At 38.2% G+C, this 26,008-nt stretch overlaps 1 protein-coding gene and 1 long non-coding RNA gene across 4 annotated transcripts in view; one reads left to right on the top strand and one right to left on the bottom strand.

The window, feature by feature from the left end:
* The window catches only part of LOC309494163 (NACHT, LRR and PYD domains-containing protein 1 homolog), a 266,736-nt gene that overhangs the window by 22,289 nt on the left and 218,439 nt on the right, over positions 1–26,008 (top strand). For 2 of the 3 annotated variants that reach the window (XM_082163401.1, XM_082163402.1), the window contains exon 2: positions 12,291–12,487. In XM_082163401.1, coding sequence (XP_082019527.1) covers positions 12,291–12,487 — 197 coding nt within the window. The remainder of the gene's footprint in view (positions 1–12,290; positions 12,488–26,008) is intronic. The other variant, XM_082163403.1, reaches the window with a different exon arrangement.
* LOC309494186 overlaps positions 1–26,008 on the bottom strand; it is a 140,294-nt gene that overhangs the window by 17,843 nt on the left and 96,443 nt on the right. The window contains exon 2 of the long non-coding RNA XR_014204251.1: positions 12,415–12,475. This is a non-coding gene — a long non-coding RNA (uncharacterized lncRNA). The remainder of the gene's footprint in view (positions 1–12,414; positions 12,476–26,008) is intronic.

A 26,008-nucleotide genomic window follows, 5' to 3' on the forward strand; every position in this document is an offset into this window, starting at 1 on the left:
AAGGGTTGTGGGTTTGATCAAACTGCATTAATTTATTATAATTTTCGCAGCGTCTAAGTACATAATATGGGCTTTTTTTATTATAATTTTATTATGATTCCAAGTTAAAAAAATTAAGTTTTTCAGTTGTATTGGTGTTTATTCTGTTTAGCATATGAAGTATTTCACTGATCATTCTGATTCAATTTCAGTGAGTGAGGAACAAAATTATACTCGCATGCATATTAGGTGTATTGGGTGTAGCTGCTCAGTTCATTGACTTTTGAAAATCAAGTTATTTTTTACCAGGAAAGTGGTTTGATGTACAACTTTGTTTTTATTGTTTCTTATAACAAAAACCTTTTTTTTTTTTAAACCCTTGAAAATGCAGGTCCTGTTGTAAATAATAGAGAGAAATCACTTTTTAAAACTGTTGTTGCATTATTAACCCTTAGCAGATTTCGACTCATATATCAAATAGTCAGTATATATTAGTTTGTATAGTATTGTATGTGTGTGAAGTGACATAGATGTTCTGACTGTAAACATTGCTATTGCTGTAAACGTCACAGAGGAATATGTGCACAACACTGTAAAACATAATGAATTCAGCATAATTATTTATTATAGTTGGTCAGGCCTGACAAGCCCATATCTAGTGAAACTTCATCTTCTCGTCTTCATTCTCGTCTTCATAGTCTTTAACACGTCCAGTGTTGTGAGAAGAACAACAGCACATGAGCTTCTAAACAGAAATGTGTCTTGATGGGCAGTTTAAGGTGTAAAAGACCAAAGAGATGTTTCCCTTCACATCCTGAAGTTATCAAGCCTATCAAGTTGTTTTTTGCTGTATTAACTATTTATAAACTGCTTATTAATGTCTCAAGTCTTAACCTTCAAGTCTCAAGCAAGTCCAAGTCAATTTTGTGAAAAGCAAGTCAAGTCAAGTCAAGTCAAGTCAAGTCACTGTTTTATGTCAAGCAAGTCAAGTCAAGTCAAGTCGTAGCTTGGGTCACAAGTCATTGGCAAGTCATACAAACGTTTGATGATTTCAATGAATTTATATATTAAAATAAGTTAAAACTACAGAAGTTGTGGACTATGGTTTTATTTGCAACATTTTTTTTTAAATATGCATTTCCACATACAGCTCAGTGGTTACTACAATAAAAATCTATAAAATAAATAAAATTTCAAACTACATAGCCTAAAATGTAAATGTAACTGAAATTAGGCCAACATTAAAGCATGAAAAATAAATATGCCTCAAACATTGCAGAAGACCATTAAAAGGTATTAAACAATTCACAATTCATGTATAATGGTTCCTATGACACCAAATGGCATTCTTCAAACTGGCATCCCCTTTATATAAGTTATATATTTTTAATTATGAAGTTAAAATCGCCAATAGGTGGCGCCAAATCACCGTCTTAATGTACGAGTCATAGAAGCATTCATTCAACTGATTTGTTCAAAACGGCAGATTCGTTCTGGAACTAAGCAACTAGGCCACTGAATCACAAATACGCATAACTCTTTCTGTGGCTTGTTTGGAACTATTGTCATTGGAGAAATAGAGCAAAAACAGATAATATTTGGAATATTATGTCTAAAATGTCACATCACAATATTCACTCTTTGTTTACTAAACTGTTTTTATAAAACCATTATCACATTTGCAATCGCGCCAATATTCTGAAAATATTTTTTAATATCATATGTTGTAGGCTAATTATAAAAATAACTCATACTAGGGCAATTTTTCCACCACATTTTGAATTTTGGGTGCATATTAATTCTGCTGGCATTTTGCCCTCAACCCCCTGATAACATCTAACCCTGCTTTAAGAGAAACATAAAACACGACAAAACATTAACAGTCTTCTATGTTGTTTTTTGTCATTGGAAAGAACGACATATTTGGCTTTAAAGCATAATTTGAAAGAAATGTGGCAAATGTTGTATGTATGTTTTATGTATGATGTATGTTTTTTCTGGGCTTGTGCAGCGTCACGCAAACGCGCAGAATCTGATGACTGGCGTCAATGGTTCCGTTGCTTTCATTTTGTTCATCAATTGATGTTGCGATGATTTATATAAAAATGTATATCAAGTCATTCTCAAGTCATACAGTTCAAGTCAAGTCAAGTCTCGAGTCATTGGATCTCAAGTCAAAGTCAAGTCGAGTCATTTTCTTTATTTAGTCAAGCAAGTCTCAAGTCCTTAAATTTGCGACTCGAGTCTGACTCGAGTCAAGTTGTAATTGTCGCAACATTATAATAATGTATACTTTGTTTTCAACCAATGTCATAATTTAGAATTATAAATCGCATTTAGTATTATTTAGTGATTTTATTTGGTAAAAGTAAAGTGCTTTTATTTTGAAGTTTCCGCGCAAGGTCTTTTGGGACGCTCGTGAGTGAGAGAGTCGACAAGCTAACAGCAAGTGAAGCACGGACAATTTAATGCTCTGATAAAAGTGTTAAGGTTGTTATAGTGGATGTCAGCGATCAGAAACCTTTATTCCCTTGTGTACAGCATGCAGCCAACGAGGTATGCTGTTTTGTGTCTGTATTTTACTTTGGTGAACGTTATTTTACATGCTGCGCATGTCATTGTATGTTCATATTAAGCTAATGCGGTCTTTATTTTCTCGTTATACTGTATGTTTAGTTTTCACGGTGGACATGGAGAATAAGCTTCAAATAAACCTGTATCAAGAAAACCACTTGTGTCTGCCAGTGCTTCGAGGGAATTACAGTCAAAACTCGGACTGTTCATCAACGCGAGTGGACATTAATCGACGGCGCGCAAGTTCAAAGGATCAGCATCAGTCGGTAGCGCGCAGAGCTGTCATCAAACGACTGAAGCCGAAAACATTCACGCACGCAGACAGAAGTAAGAGGACGCACAGATCTTCAAAGCCATAAAGAACTTGAACACTAATAAGTCAAGAGTGATCTAAGAAGAGGACTTCTGTTAAGGTTTGCCAAAAAGATTTTTGCGTCAATATAGCATCTGTAGTGTGTGTAGTAAATGTTTTGACTTATGTGACCATGTAATATATATTGAAGCTTGCCATTTGTAGACACACAGTGCCAGAGTTAAAAGGAAATTATATTCAAGTTTAAATAGTGTGTTAGGAAATAAGTGAAGGTTATTGGCCATTTCATATTTAAGTGTCTAAGTTTATAAACTCTGCAGAGTTCATGCATAATGAGCACATTTTGAAAGGTAATATCCAAAGTTGAGTTTAGCTGGGGGTTTTTTTGTTGCACATTTTCAATTTTCTAAGCACATTTGAACCTCATTGAAAACTTGTATTTGAAAACCCTTAAGTCATTTAAGCTTACAAGTAACAATATGTAAGTGACATTTACATTTGAGTAAGTGTTAAAGGCAAACATAACAATTTAATACACCCTTTATTTAGAAAAGTGGGTCAATTTAAAGGATTAGACAATGTCAGAGTCAAGTGAGCCTACAACCCAGGTTAGGGAAAGCATAGAAGATCAAGTTGGTGTTGCTGAAGTCCAGCAAGAGGAAGCGCAGTGGCCAAGACGAAGTCAAAGAGTCAGAACTCTAACCGATAAAGGTAAAGAATTGCAAGATGAAAAAATTAAAGCGCTTCAGCAAAGGTTCAATTACATTTACGACAAATAGAGAACCCAAGTTAAATCTTCAAAGAAGTCATTATCACAGTCAACAGAGCCCTTACCTGATGATCTGCTTAATGACATCATCGGTTGCGTCACGGGTCTTTCTGCAGACGTTCAGCGTGTTTATGATGAACTACTTGACGTCTCAATTCCAGAGCAAGACACACGTCGAAGTCAGTGTGTAGAGATTTCCAAATTCATTGTATCCAGAGCCTTAAGTCGACTGGATGGAAAGATTCCAGAAGGAGAAAGGCAAGATTGGCCTGAAGCAGGCTCTCTCTTCAACTCAAGTACATACAAATCGGGTTCTGTCACTTCTCTCTTGAAAAGCAACTCAGTGCATTCAAGTAGGTCTTCTGTTAAACGACAAGAAGCTGCCGCTGAAGCTGCTGCAAGCCAAGCTGTTCTGAAAGTGTTACAAGAACAAGAGAGAGAACAATTGGAAATACAGCGCCTAGAAGCAGAAGCTAAAAGGAAGATAGCTGATCAAGAAGCAGCAGCAGTAAGGCGTCGTTTAGAACAAGAAGCAGAGGAAGTGAAACGAAGACTACAGAGAGAGGAAGACGAATCTAAAATTAAGGCTCAACTGGAAGAAGTTTGGAGCTCTACAGAAGACTCTGGAAGAAAAACGGAGGAAGATACAGCATTTGGAGGCAGTAAAAGGTCTTAATGCAGCACGAGCGAGAATGCAGGTATATGATCATAGAAGAAGAAGAACGGGAAGACATACTAGAGCATGAGCTGGTAGTAGATAACAAAGTCCCGGCTCCTTCAAGTCCTCAGTCTCTACGTATGACCTCCATCCCACAAGCTATGACCACCTCAAATGAAAGTACATCAGAGCTCATTAAGGTGCTTGTAGGCGCTTTAAGTGCCAACAGAATTCCAGTTCCTGAACCTTCAGTTTTCAGTGGGGATCCATTGCAATACCACGATTGGAAACTCTCCTTTGAAACACTGATCGACCAGAAGAACCTTCAAGACAAAGAAAAGATATACTACCTTCGAAGATATGTGAGTGGACAAGCTTAGAAAGCCCTAGATGGTTATTTTCTTCTCGGAACTGAGTCTGCCTATGTTGCTGCATGGGAGATTTTGGAAGAGAGATACGGAAACCCATTCATAATTGCAAAAGCATACAGAGACAAGCTCCAAGCATGGCCCAAGATGGGATCTAAGGACAGCCTTGAGCTCAGGGAGTTCAGTGATTTTCTCCGTAGTTGTGAGGCTGCCATGGTTTACATCAAGGCATTGGAAATCTTAAATGACTGTAATGAAAACAGGAAAATTCTCTCCAAGTTACCTGATTGGCTAACGGCAAGATGGAAACGGAAGGTTATCAAAGTAGAAGAAGAGAGAAACCAATTTCCCTCCTTTAGCCAATTTGTCAAATTTCTGGCAAGGGAGGCCAAAATTGCCTGCAATTCTGTCACATCATTGCAGTCACTAAAACAAGGTGAAGCTGAAAACCCAAAAGTCCAAAAACATCAAAGCTTCAGAGCAAAGACACTGACCACAAGTTCCAGCGAACAGACTTTTACTACATGCACTTTCTGTAAGAAAACTGGGCATACTTTGCACAAATGCAGGAAGTTCATGGAGAAAGCAGTTTCAGACAGAATCAAATTCATTCGAGTTGAAAGTCTATGCTTTGGGTGTCTCAGATCTGGTCACCAGTCAAAGAGCTGCAACAGTAGGAGTGTCTGTGACATTTGCAACAAGCGGCATCCTACCTGTCTGCATGAGGAGCGAGACAAAAAAGAACAAAGACCGCCACAAGCCAAGCAAAATCCAAGTCAAGAAAGATACAGAGAAATACCTCAATCATCCCAACATGAAAAAACCACAGCCGCTACTTCCAATAGAGTGATACTTGGTGAAGCTAATGCACAAACAGCTGCAGTAATTCCTGTCTGGCTTTCATCCTTAACTCAACCAGAACAAGAAGTCCTTGTATATGCTCCAGAGGTGGGAGTAAGTCACACATGTGCAAGTCACAAGCAAGTCTCAAGTCTTCAACCTTCAAGTCTCAAGCAAGTCCAAGTCAATTTTGAGAAAAGCAAGTCAAGTCAAGTCAAGTCACTGCTTTATGTCAAGCAAGTCAAGTCAAGTCGTAGCTTGGGTCACAAGTCACTGGCAAGTGTAATGGAAATTTTTATTCTAGCCAGCTAATACCATACATGGTGTTAAAGAAACTGCAAGTTGCATATCATCTTCCTTACTGCTGAAGAACAAGGTCAAAATGATATTTACAGAAAGGACAGTTTGTTCTTTCTAAATACAGATAAGCTCGCTTGCACTAAGAGCAAAGGTGTTGCATTGGAAAAGATATACTCAATTGTTTTTAATGACATATGTGTGTAAGTGTGTGCGCATAAAGGGGTGTTAGAATAAGTGTGATAGGTTTTCTGTATATAAGCTGGGCAAAAAGGAGAAGTCGGCGCGCTTCTCTTATCAGACTCTGACTGATGGGTGAACAGCCTTTCTTGCAAGAAATAAAAGATCTTTTATAACTTTTGAAATTTCCAGCTGTCTTCCAATTATTATTTAAAGTCGTGAAAGTAATTTCCACGACAAACTGGCGACGAGGACGGGGATCGCAAAACTGATGACCTCCGTGGACGAAGCAATTGACTGATCATCCCAAAGACAAGAAGTCTCTGGCTCCGATACCCCAACGCTAAACTGCAAGGGACGGGAGAATTGTGGACGTCACGGCAGGCCTAGGTGGACGCGATCCTGATTAAAAGAAACCAAGCTGCAAAAGCACGGTGAGAAACATTTTTGCACTAATAAAATATCCCAAAAGGGTCAGTGAGAAGAAGATTTCCCAAAAGGGTCAGTGAGACGAGTTCTCAAAGGTAAAGACCAGTAGTGACGATTGCTGGCAGGGTGCGGTGACTGCACGGGAAAATTCTCAAAGGTAAAGACCAGTAGTGACGGATTACTGGCAGGGTGCGGTGACCGCACGGGGATTTTCAGACGGTAATCTGAAAAAAGGTAATTAGTGCAAAAATGGGTAATGTTAATAAAAAAGAGTTGGAGACAGTGGATTTCTCAAAAGGGAATTATTGTTCCATGACCAAGAAAAATGGAACGGGGTGGCATCATAGGATACCACAGTTAATTAAATTGTACGGATTTAATGTGTGTTTAATGTCTGAGTGTAAGCCATCTGCAAAAGACAAAGGAAAATTGGACAAAAAACAAGTCCAAAAAGAAAAGAACCATATAAAGATAATTATGACTTTGATGGTCGAATTATAGATGTATGGTTAAATGAGGCAATTACCAGACAAAGAAAACAGATAAATGCAGCATTAGCAACCATTAGAGAGTGCAAATAGTAGAGAGACAAAGGCAGAGGAAGCCAGAAAAAAAACTTTACTAAACTCTGTTTCTAATTCTTCCGAGGAAATGAGATGCATGAAAACCCGCCTGGCTGAGGACGACCGCTGTCCGGCTCCCTACTCCCCCTACCAACCACCACCAGCAGTGGCCCTACACGAACCACAAAGACAACCAGGAGCGACGGGAGGTCAAGATCCTGAGGAAGACAAAGAAGAAGAGGGAACGAGTCTGCAAGCAAGACCACCAAGACACCCTGAACATCGAAGCTTGCTAGGTTTGACTACCCTGCCCTCTGCTCCTCCAGACTACACTCCTCCATCTCCAAAATTCGTAAATGTTCACCAACCCAAAGAGAAGCACAGGCCAGACAATCAAAGATAAGTACGTATGAAGAATATCTGAAAACTGTTTTTTCTGGACGGTCTGGACCCTGAAATAGGGAAAAAGGTCAAAACAGCTTGTGTGGGGTACCACCAAGCACGTATGAAGAAACCCGGCGACACGCAACGCATCAACAACAGCTGCTGAGAGACCAAGCCAAGAACAAACAGAAAAAGACTGACAAAGACACTCAACTGGCTCTGCTGAAGATGGGCTCAAGAAGAAGAGGAGGAGGAAGAGGTGGCAGAAGAGGACGAGGCAGAGGAGGAAGAGGACATGGAATGGGTGACCGACCCGCAATGGACCCTGAAGTTTGTTATAATTGTGGGCGAAAAGGACACTGGAGAAATGACTGTCCGGATCCTCCAAAGAAGAGAGGATTCCAACAGCCACCAGAGCCACAAGGAGATTGAAAGAAGGAGGGGGAGGGGAGCGACGGTGAAGGGTCTGACTCCCAGGTGGTAAATATGTCTAATCTTATCTCTTTTTCTGCTCCTTGCAATGAAGAAAATATGCTTGCTGTTTCTTGCAATGAAGAAAATTCGCTTGCCGACACTGAACTTTTGGTATAAAGCATTTGCAAAATTACCAATGATTGACATTAGTGTCGAGGGAAAGAAAATTAAGTTCTAAATTGACGGAGGAGTGAAGAACTCAGTAATTAAAAATGAACAATTGCCTGATTTAATTGTATTATCTGGAAAATGGACAACCTCCAGAAGTGCCACAGGGCATCTGGTAAAGGAACCATATACAGCAGATTTGTCTTGTCAGATTGGTGATCACTCATTTTCTCATGCTTTTCTTGTGACTAATACCTGTCCTTGTAATCTTCTGGGAAGATATTTGATGTGTAAACTGAAGCTGAACTTGTATTGTGATGACAGTGGCCTCACTGCTGATATGAATATGGTGCGAATGCCAACTGAAACATTATATGTTTTTGAATGGAGCACTCCTCAGTGTGGTCTGCAAAACAAAGCCACAGATAGGATGCCTCCTGACCATGATTTCATGGAAGAAAGTGATTTGCATTGCACATGTCATGTTAGCAGTGAGCCAGATGAAATTTTTGCTGAAAAATGGTCTGAACTAGAGATTGAGGAACTGAAAACCTCAGAGTTAGTTTGGTCAGATAAATGGTGTGCTGTGAAGGTTGAATTGACTGATAGCCAAGCATCACTGTATGATGTTGAGGGGGCCGTCCCTCACATCTCTTTAGCTAAACCACAGACTGCAGAGTGGAGAGAATTGGGGCTTTTTGTGAAACAATGTGACTCACTAAAAGATTGGTGGCTGACAAAATGTGTGGCCATCTGAGAGCACAGGGTTTTACAAACAGTCACTACTATAAGAGAAAATATTAAGGGAATCAGAAGTGATGAATAAATAGTACTATATGAATTGCACGTGTTTAAATATTATACTTTTTATATGAAGGCGTCTAGAATTTGTATCCCGTTATCCCTGGGAGACAGTGTGGAAAAATGGTTTTGATCTATGAGATTCTAAGAGTCAATGGCTTACTGTATGTTTAACTAAGATAATTTTTGTGCATTGTGCATATGGGAATGAGATTGGGTGACCAACTTTAAATATAAATTGTGATTTGACAAAAATATTGGTCACTCCATTTCATTTAAAAGGTAATTTTCTACATTCAATAGAAACAATGTTTTCTAATTATAACCATTTGAAATCACATGCTGTCATCATCAGCGAGATAGAAATGTTTTTTATTTTTGTCCATGGATCAAAGATTGTGTGAAGATTTCTAAATCTTCTTTTAAAATAGCTTATGAGCAACAACAAAAAGTTGGAAAATTGAAATTGTGCAAAGAATGACAAATTGCATTTGAGAAATTAAAACGGATTCTCTCAACTGCAATTGTAGGTCTATACGATTTCCAACAGTGAGAAAGTGATGGCAACCATCCCAGAAGAAGAACGTGCCACAATCAAAGATCTAGACATGGCCTTGAGTTCACCGCACATGGATAGAGCTCTAGGAGTAGAGTGGTGCATCACATCAGACTCATTCAAATTCAGAGTTCAAGTAAAACCTAATCCGCTAACAAGAAGAGGTGTGCTCTCTACTGTAGCCTCTGTGTATGATCCCCTGGGGTTCATGGCACCCTTTGTCCTTTTGGGGAAACAAATACTCCAGCAAATGTGCAGAGAGAAGATTGGCTGGGATGAGGAACTGCCAGAAAACCTAAGACCCAAGTGGGAGTCCTGGATCAAAGACCTACCCAATCTGGCTGAAATGCAAATCAAAAGATGTTTTTTACCTTCAAATTTCGGCAACGTGAAAGGATATGAACTTCACCACTTTGCGGATGCAAGCGTCTCCGGCTACGGTGAATGTACCTACCTGCGAGCCATGTCCGACGAAGTTCATTGCTGTCTGGTAATGGGCAAGTCAAGAGTGTCACCAACCAAGGTCACAACTATTCTGAGACTTGAGCTCTCTGCGGCAGTTGTTGCAGTTCGAACTAGTGACATGCTTCAAAGGGAATTAGAAATCCAAGATCTGCAAGAGTTCTTTTGGACGCCTAAGTCAAGCCACGTTACACCCACACGTTAAGCATCCTGCAATACTCCCAAAGAACAGCCACATGTCAGCTTTACTTATTAAGCATTTTCACGAAAAGGTACATCATCAAGGCCGTGGAATGACAATAAACGAACTGAGAGCTAATGGATGGTGGATCCTGGGGTGCAGCAGTGTAGTCTCATCACACATCTTCAAATGTGTCAAATGCAGAAAGTATAGAAGACCTGCAGAAGAACAAAAAATGGGTGATTTACCGCAAGATAGAATGGAATCATCTCCACCATTCACTTACGTCGGTATTGACTGTTTTGGTCCAATATATGTCAAAGAAGGAAGGAAGGAACTCAAGAGATATGGTCTTTTACTCACTTGTCTATGTTCAAGGGCAATACACATAGAGATGATTGATGACATGACAACTGACTCATTTATTAACGCTTTAAGAGCATTCATTGCCATAAGAGGAAATGTGCGTCTACTGAGATGTGACCAAGGAACCAATTTTGTTGGAGCAAGGAGAGAGTTTGCAGAACTCATGAAAGGAATGGATCAAGAAAGAGTGAAGGTTCTCGGATGTGAATTTCTTATGAACCCTCCAGCAGCAAGTCATATGGGTGGTGTCTGGGAGAGACAAATAAGAACCATACGAAGTGTTCTTACCGCTATTCTTGACAAGTCAGCACAAAGGCTTGACAGTTCCTCCTTAAGGACATTCCTGTACGAGGTTATGGCCATCGTTAACAGCAGACCACTCACCACTGAACATTTGAATGACCCATCCGGACCTGAACCTTTAACTCCGAACCATATCCTAACAATGAAGTCCACAATCATTCTGCCCCCACCTCGACAATTTACAAGAGAAGATCTGTATCTTCGAAAGAGGTGGTGCAGAGTACAGTTTTTGGCTAATGAATTCTGGACTCGATGGAAGAAAGAATATCTTTTGAACTTACAGCCAAGACAAAAGTGGCACAAGAACAGAAGAAACGTAAAGATCAATGATATTGTCCTCTTACAAGATGATCTGGCATCACGGAATAAATGGAAGCTGGCCAGAATCACAGAAGTCTACCCAGGGTCAGATGGTAGGGTGAGAAAATTAAGATTGCTAGTAGGTGACACCACATTTGATAAAAAAGGGAAACCCACAACTAAAACTGTGTTCCTTGAAAGGCCTGTACAGAAGGTTGTTACTTTGCGTGAGACAGATTAAGGAGTATAATGTTTTCTTGAACTTAAAATAACTCATTGAAAAGTTGAAGTGGATACCAGTAACACCCATTATGTGTAGAGAAATCCACATTAATGTTTGTGTGATTTGGTGGGAGTGTAATTGTCGCAACATTATAATAATGTATACTTTGTTTTCAACCAATGTCATAATTTAGAATTATAAATCGCATTTAGTATTATTTAGTGATTTTATTTGGATTTTTATTGGCTTTTATTTTGAAGTTTCCGCACAAGGTCTTTTGGGACGATCGTGAGTGAGAGAGTCGACAAGCTAACAGCAAGTGAAGCACGGACAATTTAATGCTCTGATAAAAGTGTTAAGGTTGTTATAGTGGATGTCAGCGATCGGAAACCTTTATTCCCTTGTGTACAGCATGCAGCCAACGAGGTATGCTGTTTTGTGTCTGTATTTTACTTTGGTGAACGTTATTTTACATGCTGCGCATGTCATTGTATGTTCATATTAAGCTAATGCGGTCTTTATTTTCTCGTTATACTGTATGTTTAGTATTCACGGTGGACATGGAGAATAAGCTTCAAATAAACCTGTATCAAGAAAACCACTTGTGTCTGCCAGTGCTTCGAGGGAATTACACAAGTCATGTGACTCGAGTCCCCCATCTCTGGTGTTTATGCAAGAATTGTTTTCAGATTTAGATTCTGCCCTCATGAGAAACAATCAATGGTGAAACATTTATCTCACGCACAATAAACTTATGAATGTTTGTTTCTTTTCTATGTAAATGTGGACTGTCATATATGTGTATGTATTGTGTGGCCATTGGGCATCCGCTGTAGTCACGTGCAACGAGAGTGAGGAGGACAATACAAAGTGACTGGCATCTGAGCAACAGTTCCGAGTCCTCTCATCAATATAAAACTAGGCATGGACGAGGTGAAGAACACAAGCTACTGCAGTCTGACTCTCTTTAAACTCATCTATTTTCTTTTTCTCTCTTAGAGTTTTACTAGTAAAGCCTTGACTAAAACATATGAACTTTTCACATGGTGGTTGAAGAGAAAGGGTAATTTATTATTATTTTAATTGGTTCAATTATCTTTTGCACATTTATAAAGAAGAAATTATGGATATATTGTCTTGTTTTCTGTGTTTCTATATCCAGGACAGGTGTCAGTTCCTCATTATGGAGAAAAGAGAGAGAGTTTCATCTGAAATGATGCAGGAGACACAGAGATCTTCATCTCCAGATCCCAGCTGTGTGTCTCTGAAGAGCAATGAATCCTTACATCATCCTCCTTACCTCAGTGATAAACCAGTGACCTCTGACCTCAGTGATGAACCAGTGACCTCTGACCCAATGTGAGTGTGAACCACTGATCTATATAGAATGATTGGATAGCTCATGACGTCATAAACAGTGAAGCCACCGCGCCGCCATATTGGTATTCCCTAGTGATCTCATGTAGTTCTATTGAATCAATTGGAAATTTTATGATTTGAATGAGAAAACACTGCCTAACGAGACACCGTTTTAAATCTAAAGTCTCCCTGTACATTCTTACAACGCAAATATCCTAAGCATTTAAATGAGTATTTGTTTAAAGTCTGAAATTGTTCCTGTTTAATAAAACGGCAATGTCTTCACTGAAGAGCTATCTTCACAGGTAAGAAAAACAGTTTGATACTATTGATTAAGTAGTGAATGCTAAAGACCTATATTTTTTGTGAATTGATGAATATTCAGGTGAATATTGTTTCGTGGCCACAAATGAATAATACCTCAGCACGTTTTACTAATTTGTTCCCTCATTTTACTATATTGTGGTCACATTGTAATTCGTTAAATCAAAGTGAGGGAGGGAATTGGTTAAAATTGTCCATGATTTATTAAAACGAGGGAACAAATAAGTCGTCGTAACGCCGAATTATTTAGATTATTTAGATCAGATTATTTAGACAGGGCGCATATAAGAACGAGTAGAGAGAAAGAGAGAGAGAGCACTCTCATCCTCACCGTCTTCAGACAACATGAGCGCTGTATCTCTCTCCCGGCCGGCCTCGCGCATATCAACATCAATTGACATGATAGTAAAGGGTCGTAAGACCGATTGTGTTTTATAGATTGGTAGTTTGTTCAAATAAAGTGTTTGATTAGTTAGCAAGTACATGATCAGGAAATGCATAATACTAATTATATGGGGTAACGGTAAACGCACTCTACACAAAGCTCTTTTGAAGCTGTCAAATGGTGTCTCTATTGGACACTTAATTGACCTATGGCTAAGCCACGCCCCCTCCACTCACTCGGACAAACAGTCAACATTCGTTAACAGGCGCTATGGCAGCTGTCACAATAGGAGACATTTCACAGGAGGAAATTGATGATTTTTGGAGACAGAAAGATTATATATAATCTCAAAGTCACCAAAAGGGCCTTAACTATGCATTGGAGGGTTATATTAATCATTTTATTTTGAGAAGGTCGATGAAAAGCTTCAGCTCCAGATAGGGCTGCACGATTAATCGCAATAAAATCGCACACGATTTGGCAAAGGCTGTGATTATTTTGTGCGCAGCTTATCAGTGGAGTGCGGCTGATCGGTAGTAGATACTGCTCCATCTGAACGCCAGAGGGCGCTCTCACGCAAACACGCTAAATATGCCGGCGCCCTGAACGCAACTAAACGCAACTAAAACAAAAGTAAACCGATCTGCTTCCCAGTTATCTACTATTACAACTTACATCAACTTAAACACCAGAACTGGATCAAGAGACAACGTGGAAACCTTGGAAAAGTTTATAGATCATTACTTCAACAATTTGACCATCATGCCACAACCACAAAAGAAACAGCCGCGACGGGAATACTCAGCAGAGTCCCAGGATGAATCCACTACAACAATAGAGGTGGGTCTTCTAGAATCCATAAACAATAAACTGGCAATTCTTGAACTACTCCATCAAGATATCAAGGATCTTAAAACCAGCCTCGAATTCAGTCAATCCCAGATAGAGTCGTTGCAAAAAGCCAACAACGAAATGCAAACAAAAATATCAGAAATCACAACAACAATAGAATGTCTCTCAAACGAAAATAAACTATTGAAAGAATCCTTATTAGACATCCAATGCCGCAACATGCGAGACAACCTGATCTTTTCGGGTATACCAGAACAAATCCAAGATAACCCGGAACAAGCGATCAAAGATTTCATGCATTCTTCTCTCAAACTCCCAAAAGAGACTGTCAACAATATTACCTTCCACCGCGTACACCGCCTCGGATCTAACAACAAAAACGCCGACACTAAACGTCCCCGTCCCATCATTGCAAAATTTGAGCATTATAAACAGAAAGAACTGGTCAAGAGCAAGGGCAAAGAACTGCGTGGAACTACCTTTGGACTTAACGATCAATTCCCACGGGAGATTCAGGACAGACGGAGAATATTGGTTCCATTCATGAAATAAATTTCGCCAAAAATGGAAGGAAAGCCGTTCTCACGGTAGACAGACTATGTTGATGGCCATCTTTACAGGAACGACACTGTGTACTGGTTATAATCCACCGCGAAAGGAAGATCGGAGAAAAAAAAAAAAAAAAAAAACATGTCGCCAATGAACGCAATATAAGATCAGTTATAATCACCTACTTCATGTATTTAAAATGTTAACTGTATATTCATTGGAAAAAAAGTGTTCTCATTGTTGCATTATGTTTTCTTTTCTCATTATTTTTTTGTCTGTCATTGATTATGTATTGCATGTATGTTTTATATTCACATCATATAATAGGGTACAGATACTAAATATCGAACAAAACTATATAGTAGTATCATAAAACAGAATGTCACACCTAAAACTAGTAAGCTGGAATGTACGAGGCATTAACTCAGCAGTTAAATTTTAAACCACATTAAAAAACTCAAGGCAGATATATGTTTATTGCAAGAAACACATCTTTCAGAATCAGAACACAAGAAATTAACAAATACACAACTAACACAAATATACTTGGCATCCTACAACTCAAAGAAAAGAGTTGTAGCTATATTAATCAATAAAAACATAACAGTTATCAATCAATCAACTATATGTGATCCAGAAGGACGATATGTTATTATCAATATAACCTTTAACAATAAAATACTGACCATTGCTAATATTTACGGACCAAACATAGATGACCCCCAATTTTTCCATAATTTTTTTTTCTTCAATAGCCAACGTTCCCCAATCAGCCATCATAATCGGAGGAGATTTTAATACAGTTATTGATCCAACTCAAGACAAATCGAATACACCATCACACTTTAAACCATGGCAATCTACAGAAACCATTAAACAATACATGACTGACCTTGGTCTTGGCGATAGCTGGAGACTTACAAACCCAAACTCAAGAGAATACAGTTATTTTTCAGCAGTTCATAAATCATATTCACGTATTGATTATTTTCTAACAAGCAATTCCCTCATCCCTGACATTTTAAATACAACAATACACCCTATTATTATTTCTGACCATGCACCAATTACTATAACTATTAACAACAGGAATGATACTAAAAAGTCATTTAGATGGAGGATGAATACTTCATTACTTCAAGATAATGAGTTTAATGAATACTTTAAAAAAGAATGGGCATTCTTCATGGAAACAAACGACACACCAGACATATCTGCTGCAACTCTCTGGGAAACCGCTAAAGTTGTACTAAGAGGAAAGATCATATCATACTCTACATATAAATACAAAAAGGAACAAAGTCGAGAAAAAGAATTAGAAAATAAAATACATTCATGTAGCGAATATGCATCTGGGTAAATATGAATTAGCTCAAGAATATGGGGAATCTTGGGATATTAATATCTATGACTCATGGTCATAATTCATAAGTCGCATGTACATTTATTTATTTTTTTATTATAGGAAATGCCTCGTTCTGTAACTGGTCTGACCAACCTTTAACTCGGCCAGCGAGTAGATGTAAGGTCAGTACAGTTAAAAAAAGGGGTATTCACAAACTCCACTAAAGTTTAGGTTCTGGCCAAGAACATTAAACTTTATTGAGTTTATTAATTAAAACTACTGAATGTAGTCTAATATTATAGAGCCTGTAGCTTTATAGATCTTTTGTTTCATTGACTTTATAAAAAGTGGGTTTTCAAACACAGAGACAGTTAAAAGTATAAATGGGTTTATTAATAAAATGGCACACGCTAGAGATTATAAGCTACAAATATAAACGTACGTAAAAATGCAAACAAACACATAAACATTTAAACAAACATGACGTGATCGGAATGAAAATGGAATGAAAGAAAGAAAGATATTGAGGGAAGATAGAGGGTAACTTAAATCACAGACCTAAGACCTAGACACCTGGAACAGCTTTTATAGGAATCAATATACTTGCGAGATGTGGTACTCTTTCAGTGTGATGCTGAAAAGGGGACGCGCGTGCGCGTGCGCGTGTCCGGCTGGTTTGCGTCTAGCTTCTTCTTCTGGGTCGTTTCGAAAAACGATGTAAAGGCTCACTTGAATTTAACGTTACCGGAAAAGTTCAGATTCGTCTCCCGGGATGGGAGAGGCTGGAAATCTTAGTTGCAACGAACGGCAGCTACGACTCGAACATGTGTTGGTCCGAGGAGAAGGCCAGGGCCTCCTTCAGATGTTCCTTGGAGAAACGCTGCGCCGAGGAAGAGGGTCCAGAGAAGTTGGATGAGTTGAGTTGGAAGAGAGGAGAGAGAAGAGAGCGAGATGAGGGGGCTTCTGACGTTTTATCAGACCTCTGTTTACGCCCCCTCTTGGAACGACAGCGAATCAGATTGTCTTTTCTGAAGCGGGAAAATTCTCTTTGTGTGAAGAAGAAAACGCCTACTTTCACCATATGTCTTATGAGAGAAAGAATTCATATTTCTTCTTAAGATTGTACACCTGGAACAATACATCTTACTGTAATACTATGTGCGGGACTGGCTGAATTAAAACAGGACGGTCAGACAGATACCAAGAATTACAGGTAGATATTGGACACACATAACATTACGTTCATATGCCTCATTACACACAAATAAAGCTTGATTAAACACATAATAAAATTGTCAGTGTTTCCGTTATGGCAAATGACGACACTTTGAGAAACATAGGAATACATATCAAACATTTAGTGGCTTGTTATGTGGAAGAATATCTGTTTCCAAAGTTCCAGAGTGTGTGTGTGTGTGTGTGTGTGTGTGTGTGTGTGTGTGTGTGTGTGTGTGTGTGTTCTGGAATGCCTTTGAGGCTTGGGTCGTAAAGTTTTATGGTCTGAGTTAGGGTTACAACAAGACACGACTGAGGAATTCCCTTCAATGAACATTTAGAATTCAAAACTATACTCTAGCAAACCAAACCTCTATCACACGTGCATATAGGAAGGTACACACATTATAAAGGAAAATAACAGATATTTCTCTTATTCTCAGTTATACACAAAAGGGTGTTTGTGTGTGTGTGCGGAATGCCATGAGGCCGTAAAGTTGGGGGATACGAGTCACATGGGCGCTGGTAAATGGGTCCTCGTGGGGCAATTATTAACCAGCAAGGACACAAGACGATGTGTCTTCCCATATGATCACTTAACGCGAGAAGCAGATGTCGTTGTGGCTACATTCATTACACAATATTTACTCTCATACTCCCAATGAACAGATCCTAAAGGAAATAAATAAAACAAAAGATGAACATAAAGACATAATACATAAAAAGATAGAATTCCAAAAACAATGCCTAAGACATACACACTTTGAACATAATGACAAATCAGGTAAATATCTTGCTAATCTACTCAAACGTAATAGAGAAAAGACACTTATCCCGGTGATCAATAATCCAGAAGGAAAGACACTTCATACCTTACAAGACATCAATGATACTTTTCGTACATTTTATAAACATCTATACAGTAATGCAAAAGAACCAAAAATTAATGACACTAAATAATTTCTTAACAATGTATTTTTACCCAGTCTAACCACAGCACAAAGAGAATCATTAGAAGAATCTATATCAGCAACTGAATATAAACAAGCTCTTGAATCTCTATCAAACAATAAAGCCCCAGGTTTAGATGGATACCCACCAGAATATTACAAACATTTCTGGTCAACTATATCACCATTATTCTTGCGAATGACGGCAGAAATTAAAAACACTTCTTTTATTCCACCTCACATGAACACAGCACTAATTTCAGTCTTACTTAAACCAAACAAAGATCCAACTTTATGCTCTAGTTATCGCCCATTATCTCTTTTAAATACTGACTTAAAAAGTATTAGTAGAGCTTTGGCTACACGACTCGAATCAGTCATATCATCCCTCATCCATCCAGACCAAACGGGTTTTATCAAAGGACGCCAGTCATCAAATAATACCAGACGATTATTCAACATTATGAACCTATGTAATCAAAACCAAAAAAAAACCATAATCGTATCATTAGACGCAGAAAAAGCTTTTGATAAAGTTAGTTGGCACTTTACATGACACTTAAAAAATGTGGGTTTGGAGACTGCTTTATTCACTGGATTAAAACGCTATATAATACCCCACTAGCATCTGTTATAACGAATGGCATAATATCATCACCATTCCAACTTCAACGAGGTACTCGCCAAGGATGCCCCTTATCAGCACTACTTTTCGCCTTATTTTTAGAACCTCTTGCTGCTGCAATAAGACAGAATGATAAAATCATCGGAGTTCTATCAATTAACACTAATCATAAAATTTCATTATACGCAGACGACATACTACTATTTTCAGAGGTGGACGAAGTACACAACTTCCTTACTTGAGTGAAAGTACAGATACTACTGGTCAAATATTACTCCGTTACAAGTAAAAGTTGTAAAGACCTATTTTTACTTAAGTAAAAGTACAGAAGTACTCGTTTTTAAAAATACTTAAGTATCAAAAGTAAAAAGTAAATGTCAATGCATTGTTTTATTATTGTTGCATTGTTGTATGTAATACTTAAAGTACCGTATGCCTCTGAATCTTTGCCTGCCTTCCCTCATATCAATATCACATTTATTTCTAGAACACAGTTCCAGTAATGGGATTGAATGTGAGATTGAATAAGTGCACTCAATAACGTCCACAATGGTTTTGGACACCCAAATGGCTGTTCCCTCAAATATTGCCCTATTTAAAGTTTTTTGGCTTTTAGTATGAATATGTTCGCCTTACTGTTATCTATAAGCTAGTGTGCAAAAAAGTGACAAAATTCGCATTTAGAAAATCAAACCCAACGTTGAAAATGAAAATCAGGTTTATGTCAGAATCCAATGTCAGATTGATGTTGATCTCCAACGTTGGACAGACATTGTATTGTGGTTGAAAATGAAATGTATAACGTCAGAAACCAACATCAGTCGGGTTCTGACGTCAACCCTACTTTTATTTTCAATCAATATCCAACGTCAATCTGTCGTCGGGTTCTGATGTCAATCAGATGCAGGGTTCTGACGTAAACCCGACTTTCATTTCCAACCAAAATGCAACCCCTGCAACCAAAGTCATCCACTGACTGATGTTACTTTCTACTCAAGGACCTTGACAGAATTGTAGTGGAGTAAAAAGTACGATATTTGTCTTTCAAATGTAGTGAAGTTAAAGTAAAAAGTTTCCAGAAAAAATAATACTCAAGTAAAGTACAGATACTCAAAAAGTGTACTTAAGTACAGTACTCAAGTAAATGTACTTTGTTACTGTCCACCTCTGACTATTTTTACAAAATCCTAAAACATCACTTACAGAAATAATTAAACTCATCAATGAATATTCTATCATATCAGACTACTCCATAAATTGGACGAAATCAACAATTTTACCCCTGAACATGAAATCGCATGACAGGAGCATACAAGACACACCGTTTAAAATTAATAATATTACATACTTAGGAATAAACATATCCCAGAACCTCTCGGAATTGTTTAGCCTCAATTTCAATCCACTGTTGAAAACGATAGAAGATGATTTAACTCGATGGATGAACCTACCGCTTTCCATTATAGGTCGTATTGCAACAGTAAAAATGTGTATTCTACCAAAACTTCTTTATCTATTCACCATGACTCCGGTACAACCAACTAAGAAATGGTTTACATCATTAAATCAAATAATCAACAAATTCTACTGGAAAAAAAAGAATCCTAAAATTAGTTTACAAACACTTCAAAAAAATAAAGCTCAAGGTGGTCTAGCAGCACCAAATTTTCAGCACTATTATTTAGCATCCCAACTACAATACTTTTGCAAATGGATCAAAGGGGACAATCCCCAAAACCCATGGCTAGAGTTAGAACAAACAGAATGCAAAGAAATAACCATATCTGACCTCCCATCCGTCACAAAAAAAATCAAACAGAACAATCTTTGTAAGAACGTAATGATTAAAACAACTCTCACTGCTTGGTGGCAAATTAATACACTGACAAAACATGAACTGATACCACACATCAACTCACCTATATGGCATAATCCTGATTTTACTATCAACAAAATTCCGCTTAACAATATTAAATGGAAAGAGAAAGGTATCACACATCTACATCACCTGTTTACTGGCAACACCTTCGCTACATTTGTAGAACTAACACAGAAATTTAACTTAGGAAAAGAACAGTATTACTATTACTTACAAATCAGGAATTCTATTAAAACCACAATTGGAAACAAAGACATTGCACAACCTCCCCCAATTCTAAAACATATCACCACAATTAGTAATTCATCAAAAACACTTAGTAAATTATACACCCTAATATCATCTATAGACTCTAAAACAATAGTAGCACCAGTTAAACAATGGGAAAAAGATCTCAATATCAACACAAATGACGAATTCTGGAAAACAATTTGCAGAAACACTTTTATCATAAGTACAAACATAAACATCCAGTTAATTCAGTATAAAATTATACACAGAACACACATAACACAGCATAAGATGTTTAAAATGGGACTAGTAACTTCCGATAGATGTACTAACTGCAGTGTAAATACACCAGACACTTTCCTTCATGCATTCTGGCTATGCCCACCAGTTCATCAGTTCTGGATAGATGTCGCTAATAAATTATCGAATTTCTTTAAAATTACAATTACTGCACTCCCATTATTATGTCTTTTAGGTGACACATCTCAAATTAACCCTCCCTTTGAACATTCAAAACCTCTGCTCATATCTCTAGCTATCGCCAAAAAAACAATACTACTCAATTGGAAAAATAAATACCAAATATCAACGACACAATGGCTACATCTATTAAGGGACCATATTATTAAAGAGAAACAAACGTTAGCAAATAAAAATTATCTAGACAAATTTTATAACATTTTCAGTCCACTCCTTTCATCCTTAAATATTGATTACAACTAGCTAGGTAGTCGATGCCTCAACTCAAATCTTTGGTATACTAAATGGATTAATAATAAGGAATCGCAATATGCATAATTACAAATTATTTCTATACTAAATAATCTCTGAGTATTATTAAATACATCAGTCGTGTATACATATATATGTGTGGGTTTATATTGTGTTCTATAAGCTATACTTTTCGTTTTACATGTAAAAGCTGCATATTTTTATTATTTATTTATTGTTGTTGGTAGGGGTGGTAGTAGGGATGGTGGTATTGGTATTGATATTATAAAACCATTTGTATTCTTTTTTTAATCTGGGTCGGGCGACTATTCTGGGTGCTGTCGGTGGGTATGACTAGCACAACCTGTCGGCATATTCATTAGTAACTCAGTTCATGGATTTACTGGCCTCTCATTTTTACCGCCTTTGCCCCAATTCCAGGCTTCTGATATGCAAAATAAATGTGTTGGACGGATATCTGGGCTGGATGTGGTGTCTCTGGCTAGGGAGCTAACCAGTACACGCTAGGGTCCAAGCCATAGATCACCAAAAAAATGTAAAAAAATAAAAAAATAAAAAAATAATTGGGACTTTGGTCCTGTCAGGTCACAGCCAGACTAGGTGAGCCGGGTCTGGAGGTGCCTGTAATGGTGCCATAGCATATTCTGCAGAGGAAGACTCAGCGAAACATAGAAGCTTAACTGCTGGGGTTGGGTGTCACTAGCCGCGTTTCCACTGTCGGGCCAGGGCTTTAAACGGGCCGTGCCGGGCTGATAGCCTCGGGCTAATAGCACCAGGCCTGCGTTTCCACTGTCGTGCCAGAAGCTCCACAGCGCTTCACTAAAACACGCCCGTAACACGCCTCTCTGGAACAACGTCACACTAACCCATTCACCAACAAATGGAAGTTTTATCAGAAAACTAATCAGAAATCACTGGAAACAGCGTTGGAAACAAACATGATAAAAGCGGCCGTTTGCTGGCATTTTTGTTGTTTACTTGAATATTTAAAACCCAAGCATCGATGTTTTACCACAGGTTTACAATAAAAAGTGATACATTGATCATAATGAATTAATTTATGTCAAAACTGCACATTAGTCACTCAGAAATAAATTACCGTTAGGTCTATTTCACAAAAGAAAGAGGACACACTTACTTCTTCAGTCGCGTCTGTTACTGTTTATCTGGTAGTTACAGGACATATTTACATCACATTTAGAAAGAATGATCATTTCTACAAATAGCCTATATGCCACCAAAAATACGACCTGAGGAGCTTTAGCACTCTCTCGACTCCCATACAGATATTTTCCGTCAGAGAAACAGAGGAAGCTCCCGAAAAAAAAGTTGCTTTATTTTATGATAGTCCGGTATAATGAGACGAGACGTAGGCTACTGGCAGATAAAATAAAAACATGATTGTGATAGCCTTTATGATTGGTCTGATTTCTTCAAGCGTATGTTTTTTTTTTACTATGCGTATCTTCAAGCGTTTACTATGTTTACTATGGTAATGGTTAGCGCGCATAGTCTTTTGCATCACAAACACAAGGCATTCAAACATGAACGCGAGTTAAATTATTTTAAAAGTCTTTAATGCTGACAGAATCATCCGGCGCTGCCGTCTCCTGACTCAGGTGAACTCTGCCTCTGTTCGTAACCACTCCTCTAGCCCGCTCTGGCCCGCTCTGGCCCAAGGTATTCGACGGGCCAGAAATCCTGGCCGCTGGCCCCGAGTAAGCCCCGATCAAGCCCCGGAAGTGACAGTGGAAACGCGACTGGCCCTGGCACGCACTAGCACGGCCCGGCCCTGGCCCGACAGTGGAAACGCGGCTACTGATGGTGGTGGTGGGAGGGGCCAGGTGGATCGGTGAATCTGAGGGAGGTGTCTTTGTTGGGGGGGTCTGTTGTTCGTGCTCACTGGCAGTAGTAGAGTGGCCCCCAGGCCTAGAGAATAATGTGTATCTATAATGATTGTATTGAATGGCCTAAAATATGGTATTAGTATTATTATTGTAATTACAGTACTGACACTACTACTACCCCTACTATTATTATCATGAATATGAGTGTTACCATTACTACCACTACTATTGCTACTACTATTATTATTTTTGTTCTAATTATTATTATTATTATTATTATTATTAATAGTAGTATGAATACTACTATTAATACTACTATTAATAGTAGTATGAATACTATTTTACTACAAACTCTGTCACAATTATTATGATCTCTTAAAATTGCCTCTATCTATATCACTAAAATATCTCATTGCTTAAACTTACCAATGTACCTGCATACTTCACTATATTGATATTTATATTTAGTTGTTTTCTTTTCTTTTCTTTCTCTCTTTTTTTTTGGGGGTGTTATGTATGTTCCTCTCTCTTCTGTATGTGTATATATGACATTGATCTTTTACCTTGTATAAGCTACAATGTTTTAACTTGCAATAAAAAAAAAATTTAAAAAATTAAAAAAAATTAAAAAAATAAATAAATGGGACATACCTTTATCTGCACGGAGGGAGGGTGTTCCCGAAATTTAAAAAAAAAAAAAAAAAAAAAAAAAATATGCCCCGCCGCAGAAGTACAGTAATGCGCATCATTCCAGGAAACCCCTATCGCTGTGGCTGAATAAACAGAAGATTGAAACGCTTTGATTAAACATGACTTGTAAACACACGACTGCCTTATTCTGTGTAAGAAGCACATCATCTCACAGAAGGAGGAGCTCAGCTGTCGTTATGAAGTGAGTTTGGAGTAAATGCATGTTACTAAATGTTGCATGTTATTAAAACAGGGTTCCCACGGGTCCTTGAAATCCTTGAAAGTTTGTGAATCTGAAAAAATGTTTTCAAGGCCCTGGAAAGTTTTTGAAAATAAACATACATAGAGACAGGTCCTTGAAAGTGCTTGAATTTATTTTGTGCAATACGTTTTCTGGAAAAAATTCCATATTCCAGGCATGAAAACTCCTCACCTTTCGGCGAAATTTGCCGTTTTAAAACCAAAATGGGTCACCTACGTGATTTGTGCAGATCCGATGAGAAAATATTTATGGGGTGGGAGGGGGGGTCGTGGTCGTGGCCAGCATTTACCCGCTATATCTCTATAGTTACCATAAACTTAGCAGCTTTAAAAAACCAATCATCATTCCTAATGCCGAAACCTGACAGCCAATCCGAGTCAGAGTAGGGCAGAATTGTTTTCAAAGTCTTTAACACCGCGAGTCTGATGACACACTGCCGAACAAAGAACCGCACGTCGGAAAGCAAGCCTGAGGTAAGTTAGCTTACAATGTTAACTGTCCTGTCAGATACAGACAGCGACGTTGCCAATTTCATTATTTTTAATTTTGACATAGAAGAGGGCGGGATAATATCGCGAGCGGGCGCGGGCGCCGTGAGCGCTGAGCGAGCAGGAACGAGTAACGTTAGTGAGTTGTCGTCGAAAAAGATGGATAACGCAAAAAAGCTGTCGGGGGCTAAACATAGAAAAAGAAAGAGAGGAAAGGAGATGGCATGTCAACTGATGCGACATCAGCTAAATAAGTGGATGGTGAAAGGCTACAGGTAGGATTTTGTTTTGTGTGACGTCCAGGCATGTAGGCTAATGCCATCGGGACTACCGGGAGATTCCCGGTTAGCCGACGAGCTTTTTGGGCCGATACATCTCATACTTTTTTGTTTCGTTTTTTGTCTTAACGGCCCATAAAACTCGTACATCGGCGGCCCATTCGTTTTGTTTTGCTTAATTGGCGGCGCTGGGTTAGTGCGTAATTAGTGTGTAATGCATTGGTCAATAAAAAGTCAGCGTTAGTTTTTTTTTTTTCTGACACCCCATGTAACACGTAGATCAGCGGCCCATTTGTTCTTTTCTTGATTGACACTGGGCTAGCCCAATCACACCTTTAATGTGAAGTATAGAAATATACTCTTTCAAGTATAGAAATTAGTACAAAACTAATTATGAAAGTTTTCAGTGCATTTGTTTTACAATATATGGCTATTACTATCATGGGATTAATATTATAACTATTATTATGTAGGCCTAGTAGTAATGTAGACAGACACTGTAACTAAAATAATTTTTCTTTGTTTAATTTTCACCAGATTGATGAATTTAACATTAAAAAGCACTATATATATATATATATATATATATATATATATATATATATATATATATATAAGTTGATTGGATTGGATTTTTTGCTGCCGCATCCTTCTCACCTTTTTTACCCCTGACCTGTTTTCATGCCTGATATTCACTCCGGTCCCCTAATGTGTTATTTCGCCAACACTCCATGGCCTATGCATACTAGCTTGCTTGATTTACACTAGTGAAGCGCATTTACGCGTTACGTTATCAGGGTTTTTCCTGCATAGAGAATTATGAGGCGGCCGCCTCCGTCAAATTTCGTGCCGCCTCCGGCTCTCGACAA

The sequence above is a fragment of the Leuciscus leuciscus genome (assembly GCF_965113295.1).
Source record: "Leuciscus leuciscus genome assembly, chromosome: 3".
NCBI classification, from domain to species: Eukaryota; Metazoa; Chordata; class Actinopteri; order Cypriniformes; family Leuciscidae; genus Leuciscus; species Leuciscus leuciscus.